General features: G+C 32.2%; 1 protein-coding gene across 1 annotated transcript; it reads left to right on the top strand.

Moving 5' to 3' along the window:
* Window positions 1-11,578: 11,578 nt before the first annotated feature.
* LOC120354679 lies at window positions 11,579-12,389 on the top strand. Its single transcript, XM_039442081.1, has 2 exons — window positions 11,579-11,692; window positions 12,003-12,389. The coding sequence occupies exons 1-2, from the start codon at window positions 11,579-11,581 to the stop codon at window positions 12,387-12,389; spliced, it is 501 nt and encodes a 166-aa protein (XP_039298015.1).
* Window positions 12,390-12,685: the final 296 nt, after the last annotated feature.

The raw sequence follows: 12,685 nt of genomic DNA, 5'->3' as shown, positions 1-12,685 counted from the left end.
TGTAGAATGCGCAGCAGATATTAGAAATGAATTAAAAATATGAGAGTATTTATAGACTGGTCATCAATCAATGTAAAAGACTTTGTATCAGAAGTAGGTGTTTCAAATGCAATGGACTTGGCCACATGGACGTTGTTCTGTTCCCAGGAACACAACACATGCACCACTGTGCAGAGACCAATCATGATATCAATCGTGTCCAAATCTAAATAACCCCCAGTATGTATAAACTGTAAAAAACGTAACAATCCAGCTAACCACAAAGAAGTGACAAAACTGTCCGGAGTATGAAAAGGCGCTGAGGATGTTGTTGAAAAGACCGACTATGGGTATTAAAAAGATTTTTCTCCGGTGCCTTGCAACACTTCATAAACAAAAAGTTTCTATTGTTACACCAAATAATATTACCAATAAAATATATGTGAAACACTAGATACATTTAAATGTTCAACATACTGTTAAAACCCCAAAAGTAGAATCAATCTTGTTATAATTATGGTGAATATGTAGATTTTAGTTATCTCGTTTGCATGTAAAGAATAGACAGCATATGTTATCTAAGGGGCTTTCAAATTCTTACAATGCTCCAAATTGATTTTAACGCATGGTTACAACTTCCTAACACTGAGGTAAATATGTTAAGCCTTTTCTGTAGAATCTCACTGTCCTGTATTCATTGTAGAAACCGCCACAAGCTCAACTAAGATTTAATAATATGCTTGCTCTACTTACAGGTGGAGTTTGGATAATTACCCTTTAGTGATAGGAATTGATATTTTTTAACTATTCAATTCAAGATAATATCCCGTCAATAAGTATGCTAGTTCTGTCCTTGAAAATGAAGCCCTTCGCTTTGTATTTAATAATCAAGGGATTAAAATATTGATTACTTGCTTGGAATACCCAGTCAATTTAATAACAGCGCGATACTGAGTATCCTGCTGGTTTTTTTGAGGGTATATCAAAGTACGAAAGATATATTATACAATGATAGACCGCGTAATCTCCTTGAAAAGGCGGATGCTGAAAATGCTAAATATATAAAGAATTTCTCAATAGTATATACAAAGACGTAACGAACAAAACAATTGATGCTGTGGAGAAAAAATATGAACATATTTGATAATGATATGAGAAATTTTTATTCAAAACAAACACTTTTTACAGAATGGGGTATAGTCTAGAAGAAGGACAAATATGTTGAATTCCTAGAAGCCGAAAATAAGTTCAAAACCACTGAAAAATACATATTAGTCCCTAAAGATACAGAACTTATGCTGATGGCGAGCTAATAACTAAATAAATAAAATACACATCAACAAGCCTCTATTCCCACAAGTCAGTTGGATAGAGAGGAGTACCTGGCTGTGGAAAATCTACATATCTATCATAAGAAACACACGCCAGGAAAAGATCTAGTATTAACTCAAACTAGAGCAAGCATTAAAGATATAAGAGATCATCTCAAGACGTTACACAAAAGAGAACTTATCTATCCAGCTTAAATTAGATTATAGGACAGTAGCATCCTACATAATTTATAACATGTGCCGCCTTCTATGGTGTTGCAATATCCAGGCATACAGAAAGTTTCAGGTATCTAACAACAGGCTACTACAATGATGCAGTTCAGGACATAATTGATAGAGTGAAGACAGGACAGAGAAAGATTTGTCATGGAATCGAGAAAGAGGTTGTTGAAGGAGAAGCTAATACTAACAAAATTGATCATGGCTGATATCGATGAAATCCTTACACTCACTGGAAACTGATAACTTCCCTCCAGAAATCGATGACTACATTAACTTTTGTCCTTCCATACATGGAAAAATGTTTAATTTTTAAATATTTTTTCACTAATATCCGTAGCCTCCATGCAAATTTCAACCCAGCTCATTTGTTGTATAAACCACTTAAAAACTGATATACATACTTGTTCTAACCGAAACTGGCATACCGAAACATGCCATTCACTTACAAGATCTCATGTTTCACCGAAGTAAATAAATGCTCAAAGATGAACAAATGCGACGGTCTTGTGCATTTATGTTAAAGATAATATTGATGTCTGTGAGATTGCCTGTAACATAGTGAATGCCAACTCTTGTGCTTGGAGTTGAAAATGTCGGATGAAAAATTTTTTAGAATTATAGGAATTTATAGATCACCTAGAAATCAAAACACAATATTTTCAAAACAACAATAACTGATCATATTACCTGTACTATTACACTTGGGCAATGAGAAAAATCCTGAAACCACTTCACATATAAACAGGCCTACAAATAACGTTTAAAATTGCATACAACTACAAACTACCTAATTGCTGAAAAATCGGAAAAAGAAAATTGGAATACTATTTTGGAAATGATGATACTATAGATACCCTAGTTGAAAATTTTGTGGATCGTATAAATGGTTTTATGGATTCAAGTAAAACTGAGAAGTATATTCCTCGCCGAAAGCGTCCCTTAAAACCTTGGATTACGGACGGAATAATAAGATCAATTATTATACGGGATAAAATGCATGATAAAATAAGAAAGGCCCTGCAGATGCTGATTCGATAAATACATACAGAGTTTATCGTAATACATTGAATAGGCTCATAAGTGAGGCGAAGGATAACTATTATAGGATAAAATAGAACAATGTAACACCAATAGTTCAAAGCTTTGGAGATGTATTAATGAGGCTATCGGGGAGGGGAAGAAAGAGTGTTGTAAATTGGAGTTGATGCCAAGAGGTTGAATGACTTTTTTCCAATGTTGGGGAGAGACAGGCTAAAACTATAAACAATGATCCCACAAGCTCTCCAAATTTCAATTTCAACAACGATGTAATTGAAACTCCTCTACCGAATTCCTTCTTTATGAGACCGACAAACTTCAAGAAGTTCAAGCGACAATAAAGAGCTGAAAAAAACTGCACCCCAGGCTTGGATAATCTCAATAACAAAGTACTCAAACATATAAGCCACACTATTTCACAGCCGCTTTCCGTGATTTTCAACAAATGCTTTGAACAAGGCTACTTCCCTAAACATTTCAAAACCGCCAAGATAAAACCTTTATTCAAGCAGGAATCCCTTGGACCCAAGTAACTACAGACCAATCAGCCTTATTAGTAATCTAGCAAAATCATGGAGAAAATTATAAAGAAGAGATTAGTTGTGTATTTGAACAAGCATAAAATAATAGATAAGAATCAATTGGATTCCAGACTGCGAAAAGTACCGAAGATGCGTTAATTGAATTTTCTAATACTGTTTCACAAAACTTGAATTCCAATTACAAATCCATAGCAGTTTTCCTGGATATTAAAAAAGCCTTTGATACTATACCACATAGTTTTCTTTACAATAAACTCGAAAGATATGGCTTTAGGGGAATATTTCTAGAACTCATAAAGAGCTACTTGAGAGATAGAACCCAGTCTTTAACAATCGACGGACTTACTGATGTCTCCAAAATGACCTCCTACGGTTTGCCTCAGGGAACGGTACTATCACCAATCCTCTTTATATTATATGTCAATGACTTATTAAAGCTGAAATTAAAAAACGCCACAACTATATCATTCGCAGATGACACAGCAGCTATTTTCCATGGGGAATCTTGGACTGGGGTACATGAAATTGCAGAACAGAACTGTTTGCTCATAAAAATTTGTTGGACAGAACACCCTGAGCCTGAACATTGAAAAAACCAATTACATCACCTTCGCATTCAATACAACTGGTAAACCTGATGAGAATTTAAATCTGAAACTCCACTCAAACTGCAACAATAACTGCACCTGCCCTACTATAAAAAGAGTCAAAAGTACCAAATATCTAGGTGTCCAAATAGATGAAAATTTGAAGTGGGACATACACATAAAATTTATTTGCAGAAGAATGAGATATCTATCCTATAAATTCTACGAAGCAAAAAAAATTCTGAACTCAAAACATCTAAAAATGGTTTACTTTGCACTGGTCCAGTCCATAATTCAGTATGGTATATCCGTATGGGGGGGCTGTTATACTTCTCACTTAGAAGAGCTTTTCATAATTCAAAAATCAATAATCAAAACAATTTTAAATAAACCCAGACTTTACCCAACCGACTTGACTTTCAAAGAGTTTAATGTGTTAACAGTTAGGCAGTTGTACGTAATAAATGTAGCGAAATATATAATCAAACATAAAGCTAATTTTCCGTGCACAAATAACACAATCAATAACCTGTACAATCTGAGACCCTCCTCAAATAAGTATCTTATGTACAATACAAACATTGAAACCATCAGAAGACAACTTATATATTTAAGCACTAAATTGATAAATAAAATTCCTGAAGAATATATCTGCTGCGCAGAATTGACTAAAAAAATAAAACATGATATTAGTATTTGGATTAAAACGAACTATTTTTTCTACCTGTAAATTAAACAAAGTAAAAGAGGAACTTAGTGTTTTTGTGTGCTCACTTACCAATCTAGTGTGGACCTTTTTATTTATTTTTCTTTATTAAATTAACTATCCTATCATCCACCTCACCTTTTTTCCTAATCCTTTATTTTCCCTCTCAAGGATTGAAAGCCTTCCTAGTACATGGGTAACCATAGTTGGAAGAGCTTCAATCCCACCCCTTTACACCAAATTCTGAATTAGCATCTTGTACGGACATTTTTGTTTTTTTTTTTGTACTAATTTTGCTAGTTGTTTATTCTTGTTGTAATTTAATATTACTTGTATTTTATGTGTGTGTAAAGGAAAATTGAAATTGAAATTCTAGTTTTGTTGATATGGCTGACAAAGGCCTACCGTATTGTGTTGGGCCTTCACTTGCAAATATTGGCAAATGACAAAAATGTTGGGTTCAGTCCTTAGAACAAAAACGTCTATACAAGAATACATTATGGTCTAAGTTATACCGTAACTTATATTACAAGAGAAAGCTCGCTCCTCTGCAACTTCAAGCTTTTTTTCGTGACTGAATCATTTATCTATAACAATGCACCTATAAAAAAAATATTTTTCATGAATCATCCATAATAATTGTGGAATGTCTACATTTACATGAGTGCATGTTACCACTATGATGTGAGTGTTACCACTCAATAAGAAATAAGTATTATAGATTTTCAATCACATTTTATTTTGGCTTTATACCAAGATTCAAGCCATCAAGCCATCTTGATTCAGGATAATTTAGAAATACCGTAATGACAATAAAATATTAATTAAGTTACTTTAGAAGGTGTTTGTTATTATTTCAATGTTTCCTCTCAGGAAATTATTTAAAATATCTCTTATCTCTTTGGATGTCAGAAAGTTGTATCGGACAGTGCAACACAATATCACTGGTGAATAAATTAATAATTATGAAAATGTTATATGCAGAAAACCTCTTCAGTGCATTCAGTGAAAGGATTTGAGTCAGTGCATAGTAAGTGAGTTGGCATTTCAATATTTTCTGCAGATTATTTCCTATTCAATTTCAATCATGCTTGAATAAAATAGGTATTGATAAAACATTTTTTGAAATGCAATTTAGCAGAAATGTGTCATTTGGAACATCCATTGCTTATCATGATCTCATGTCTCATGTCAAACGGTAGTCTACACTGTTCTTCAATTATTTGTGCCCCAACAAAAATGCTACATGATGAAATGAAAATAATGCTGTCTTTTCTACAGGAACGAATTGATATTAATAAATCATTTAATTAGAATAAACATACCGTATATCTTATTCTTATTTTATTATGTACCATACGGTAACTGTAATGCTGGTAGCAACTTTAAGTGTGTCTGTTTTGAAATAAAGCCAGTGTTCACAATATCCAAATTCGTCTAATTGAACAGTTTACTAAGAATCTAACAATTCATATAGCACTTTAATTTTCTCTTCAAGTAGGCCATAGCAGCTCACAGGCACTTTTAGTTCCTGAGACTGTCTGTGTTGTGGCCATTTGAAATTACATTCATTAGCTCATTGACTGCCAGATAGCAGGAGAGTTTCTATAATTTCATAATATCTATTACTCATCAATTTATCTCTAAAGCTGTGTTTTCATAACGGGCAGAAGCAGAATCGATTGCAGCGCACCCAAGCGGGCAGAAACAGTAACACTCAAAGAACTAGTTCTTTGACATGAATTTTGCTCTGTGGTTATGGGTAATGAACTTTTTGGGTTATCCAAGAGGTAATTCTAGAATGATTATTGGAGATTTAATTCAATAAAGTGAATTAATTGCTTTTTATAACTCAGATAACTTTTCCACAATTATTAGTTTCTTCAACTACGCTAAATTCTATGCTTTATAGGCATGTCAATCAAAGAGTCAACTTTTCATTTACTATGCTAAGGGTAAATTTGAAGTAACTGATTGTATTTCATTATTAATAATATATTTATTATTTTATTAACTAGAAGCATTCCATTATTAATAAGATATAATATAATTATTTTATTAACTAGAATCAATTGCCTTCAAAGAGTCAATGTTTGTTCTTTGAATCACATCGTGTATAGGTAGGCCGACCTACTTGTATGAGTACCGTATTCAACTTCAAAGGCCCATTGAAGCTCTATCAAAAAAAAAATTCAAATTAATAAATAAGTGCTTTACTTCTAGAATTTTTGGAATCTACGGGTTATATTACACCAAGAGAAATCAATATTGTAAACGTTTTTTGGGCAATTTTATTTTAGCAGTCCCTTTTTGATCATTGGATAGGTACGGTCCCGGCTAATATACATAAAATATAAGAATCGTGAGTACCATTGACTGCCTAAATCAATATGCCTTTTCAGACAAGGTTCAATCAGGGACTCCTCACCAGTAAAAGCTATACGAATATTAAAAATTATCACACAAATGACACAAAAATTAACACAAATGACATGTACAAAGTGTATTCAAACAGGCGAACTAATCCTGATAATTATTGTTGAGATACCTGTATATCTTGCTAGAATAAACAGGTTATGTTACGGTACTTTAAATAACACATAACCTATTTTAAAATGGATAAATATTTATTAATTATAGAAGGTAACTAGTACCCTTGTGATATTCCAAAATGAAACATGATTAGTTTCGACATGTTCAATAAGGACTCTCTTGACAATGACATAATTAGAAACTGGTCATGCTTATTTTGAATATTTTAGGGTAGGCCTACTAGTTATTTTCTATAACTAAACACTAGAGTTGCCCTATTAAAATTAATACTTTATTGGTGTATTAATTAGAATTAGAGTAGGTAGCCATTCAAACTCCTTATTTACTATAATGTTCTAAAAGCTTATCAATTTTAATCAAAACCTTTGAAATATAGCCTAGAAGGTAGAATTGAAAATGATTATATTTGATGTGGCTTGGAACATAATATTTTCAACTTTTGCTTGAGTTATTTTTTATATTCAACGAATTATTAACCCTTCAATGCAGTACATAAGTACTATTACTTAATTCTTAATGCAATACATAATTGTGATACCCTATTTTATATCCAATTCAAGTCTATTATTTAACTACCTAGTCTATTATTTAGGTACATGTTACCTATAGCATTTGCCAGTCAGCAATGTTAAATAATTATATTATTTCCAAAAAAAGCAGAAGCCAAACAGAACCAATAAAGTTGTTAATAAGAGTTCGATGCTTTTGGGTTGAATATAGTTTTAGAAATCCCTCAAGTATAAACCATCAAAACTCATTTTATTAGCTTCATGTCACTTGATGTTTTCTTCAAAACTACCTGGATTGAAGCAGTTAGCAGGAGCGATCAGAAAAAGAAGATATTATTATGAATAACATGAAATAAACACATCAAAATGTACTGAAAAAATGAATATATTTCTCAGATTAGTCAATCTCTTTCTTCTGTAGGCTACTACATCATACATGAATCATATCCATGGAATATTATTTATAGTTGATTTTCTTTGTCATCCTCTACTTCTGGCTGGTACACCACTAGGCCTGAAATCATGAAGTTATAGATAATTTATTATTCATTATGAAAAAAACTTTGCAAAGTGGATTCTGAGATTGTTTGTTTGTAATCTGTATAAGTTTTTAATTATATTTTTTGGGAAGGAACCCCCCAATAATGACAAAGTAATAATATTATATGAGAAATTCCAATAAACCAACAATCAGTTGAATTATTATTAGCATCAATCTGTAAGTTGTGTAATTCTGAATGATTGATTGAATAAATAAATAAATCTCCATGCAGGAATTGGGATTAATCAGTGTGCCCCAAGGTCAAAAGAACTTGTTGGTGAACAACATATTTTTGGATGCCATGAACAATTCATTTAATTCTGTGGTCAATAGGCCTACTTCTCGACCGTTTGGTTTACTAAACTCTTCCAAAATGTACTGCATAAAGTAATTATTGGTTCTATATTTAGAGAAACAAGTTTAATGAAACAAATGGGAATAATCAATAAATAAATTGCTTAATCTGAAATGATGATTATCTACAACATTATAAGTAGAACTAAGTGATTTGAAAACGAATACCAAACTGTGAATACATAAATCTCTCTCAAAACAATGCAGGTATTTCATCCATGAATTTAATCATAAATTTTAAAAGGTGGAATCACTGTCATTAAAAGCTATTATTCAGTGTTTTCTACCAGCACTTGCTGGGTGAATTTTTGAAGTCATCTATTCATAGTTCTAATGTATGGTCATTTATGAAGTCAACATTCACTCAAGATCAAGAAGATTGTTTTAAAAACAATTTTAACATCAAATTATTGATGTAATGTTATCACATTATTAGATATTGTTACATAAATTATTTCTTTATGGAAGGAATCCCAAATATTATGAATAACTCTATTCCCTGAATGATAAGTGAATACATTGTTTTTTAAACACTCTTCTCAACTGTCCATCTTGATCTCATGTGGTTTCACGTAGTTTCGAAATATTAAGATTTCCTGTAAGCTATTAATGATTTCAAAATTCAGTCAGTTTTTCAATTATTTTAGTCACATAGCATAGTTATGTCTTACTATTTGAATACCTAACATCAAATCAATAATAAAACATCGAAGTGGATGAAGTTTTTTGAAAAAAATGGGAAACTGTATAAAATGACATCGCCTAAAGTTTAAAAAATAAGTGGAATTTGATCTTACCTAACTAACTTATTCTAACTATGGGTTCCAAAGAATTTTTCCATCCTGGTCAACAAAAAAGGATTCATATGCATTTCCTGCACATTCTCTTCAATATCTTGTTTGTGAATGGTATCTGAAAAAAGAAAAATAATCTTTCAACTTATCCATTTTGGAGAAAAAGGTGAAGTTAATCATCAATGATAAGACATAGTTTGGACTTTGAATAAATTAAAAGTGAACTAGGCCTCAATAATCTTTTTACATTAGATATACATACTATAAGTATATACTATACTATTTACATTCGTAGCACATGACAGAAAACACTTTGAAGTTTTATAATATAAATTAAAACAGGAGACACAGGTCATAGATAGATTAAAAACTTACATTACACTCTCTGCTCGGTCGAGAAAGTGGACACAGAAAATTGGACCTCGAAAATTTCCGATTTTAATGTAAGTTTTCAGTATTTTCAACCCTTCTACTACCAAGCGGGATAATTGAACTACCCCAACCCACATTTTGTCTATTTCTTGTAGAATTATAATGTTAATGTTTTTCATTGAAACTTTGAGGTACTTGTTAAAAACATATCACTTTAGTTATTTTATCTCATAAAATCATTTCATACCTCTTATTTTTGAAATTATTAGCAATTTTATCCTGGGGGTAGCTCTATTACCCCATTTGGTATTCCATATGTCATACAATTTTTTTGTATATTTCAGCCATCATCAGAATACATAAAATATCAATTTAATGTTTAATTTCTATTTTTTTGCCAAACCTGATTCATAATGATCACTTAAAATCTGAATTAAGAAAATCTGCTTCTCTATAAACATAATTTTATTATTTGACAACATTTCTCCTACAACAATATGATGGAATGCTCAATTTTGTTATCCTGTCAGTTTTTGATTGAAAACATATTTTTCAATAAAATAAATTCATTTTAAATTATATTAAAAGCTTTTGAAATGCATCTGATTGATGAATTAATGAGAAAAAATATAAAATAATCATATAAAATAGAAATCTTGTTGAGGTAACCCAGTTACCCCACTTGGTATTTCGTGAATGTGGAAAACGTTAGTAGTAGAAGGGTTAATCTATCTATGTCGTGGGTCTCCTGTTTTATTTTATAATATTTACATTGATATACCTGGCATCACGCAATATATCGATCAATAGAGCATGAAAAAGTTTTTCCAATACACAACTATTATAGTTTTAATGAGTTTGGTAGCAATGGTCAACCAGAAAAATAGTACTTATTTTATCTTTTTTCAATGGCATTCTTTCAATATTCACCTAATCACACTGACTGTGATCAATTCATTACTATAACAATCTATGTAATTTTGTTTCCAAGTAAATTTAAATTATAAATTAAAAGAAGATAGCACTGATGATGAGTAGACTTGACAACTTGCGGTTGATGTTGTATAGCGTATCTTAGTTTGACATCATTGAGATAATTTTTTCCACATTAGGTAACTATATTCTCTTCTGCACTTTGCTTCATTCAAATTAGGTTTTTTACGATATGTGCTGATAGACTCATTGTACAATTTATTAATACAACCGATCAGGATTTTTTTTTTATTCAATTCACGTATCATAGTTCTATTTCATAACATTCCAGCTAGACTATTTTGGATATCAGTGATCTACCATATTTTATTCAGTAAAGTTATCTCATCAATCTTTCTTCACGTATTTTTTTTCTGGCCGTTATCAGTTCTCCGATCTTATGTCATTGCAAAGTTGTTTTTTGTTACTGAATATTTATTTAATGCCCAGAAACTACTTATCAATTTATTGTTGTCTGTAAGGATTTTATTATCAGTATTATTTTCTCAAATTCCTTTCAAAGTGGAATAAATATAGATTATAGTATTTCAATTTCTCTTTCAGGTATATATGGATTATTTTGATAATATTCATCTATTTATTAATATCTATTATTAATCGAGGACCCATCTATAGCTAGGCTATGTCTGAGTATTTCATAGTAATTTTGTCGGTCATTCATATATTTTTATTCATCCATGTATGTAAATAAATAAATAAATAAGTTTATTTCCACATAATTCAAACAATACAAAATACAAGTTCAAAATACAAAATACAAATTACATCTCTACATAATAACTTGGACCATACTATTAATGTATATACTATTAATGTATAATAATGTATATACTATTTAATTCATTATCTGGAAACTTATCATTAGGATATTGGAAATATAATCTGGGCTTATCCTATTCTACTTTCATAGTTTTCTTGATATTCACTAATTATCATGAATTATTCTCAGTCTACTTAAGAGTCAAATATGACGTACCCCCTGGAGTATTTACTTTTTTTGTACTTTACGATGATTTTCAATAGTTATGTATGCATGTGTGTGTATGTTTAGCTTGCTATGCCTGTTGTGTTTGCCTTCTGCTCGCTGCTGGCGCGGTCCCGTCGCGACGTGTCGCAGTGGTCCCTGACAGTGCCTCTCCGGGCCGGCGCGCTCCATCGTCTCAGGCGGCTTGTGATCTCTTTCAAGCTCTCTCACATTGCTCTGGCTTGCTGAAGGTAGCTCACGTAAATGCCCAGTCGCTTTTGTGTCACATTGATGAATTAAGATCAATTTTTGATTGCCAGCTGATTGATGTGATTCTTGTATCTGAAACTTGGCTGAAGCCACACATAAGTGATAAGAGTGTGGAATTGAATGGCTACTAAATCGCTGTTCAGGAATGACCATTTGCATAAGGGAGGTGGTGGAGTGGCGGTTTCTGTAAATAGTACAAATTTCATTTCAATGTTTAATAGCTGTAATATAACAATTACCAATGCAGGCAACACACCATACAGCAACTGCAGAAACTTGGCTAGATGTGGTTGCTGTCACTGATGTGAATCTATTTGCGAACCACGATCAACTCCCGGCTCCTGGGCTCTTCAAATATGACCTTGTGTTCTGTGCCTACAGACTGCACCCGCTGAAACCAAAGCAGGAGTTTATCACATATAGAAATTATAGGTGCCTGGATATGAGTGCTTTTATGCTGCCTCTATTACGTCTATACGAGTACGTTGATGCTGCCTCTATTCCTTGGCATGAAGTCATTCTCACAGATAATGTCGAGGAAATGGTCGACAGGTTGAACAGTTTTCTACTTCTCTTGTATGACAGGCATGCTCCTATGGTTACGAAAAGAGTAAATAAAAAGCCTGCACCCTGATTCAGTCAGGAAATTCGTAGGTTACAGAAGATGAGAGATGCTGTTTTCCGTAGAGCCAAACGCTCAAAATCTGCAGTGGATTGGGCTGAGTATAAGCGGCTTCGAAACAAAACCCATCAGCAGGAGATTAGAAATGCCAAGGTCAGGTTCTATTACCACTCTCTCTGGCAAGCAGCCTACTAGAACGGTATGGTCGAAATTTAAAAACTTGGGTATTGGAAAATCACATGTTCATCATAATATACCTTTCAATTTAGATGATATCAATGATAACTTTACTGATTATCCTGTTGACC

The sequence above is a fragment of the Nilaparvata lugens genome, chromosome X (assembly GCF_014356525.2).
Source record: "Nilaparvata lugens isolate BPH chromosome X, ASM1435652v1, whole genome shotgun sequence".
Taxonomy (NCBI): Eukaryota; Metazoa; Arthropoda; class Insecta; order Hemiptera; family Delphacidae; genus Nilaparvata; species Nilaparvata lugens.
Note: the sequence above shows the minus strand (reverse complement) of the source record. Positions and strands in the feature narration are given on the sequence as shown.

Bases quoted from the DNA above. Each gene is read 5' to 3' on its own strand.
- LOC120354679 (XM_039442081.1), top strand. From the start codon at position 11,579: ATGCCTGTTGTGTTTGCCTTCTGCTCGCTGCTGGCGCGGTCCCGTCGC. The intron at 11,693-12,002 runs GTGATCTCTTTC...TTACCAATGCAG, and splicing joins TCCATCGTCTCAGGCGGCTT to GCAACACACCATACAGCAAC.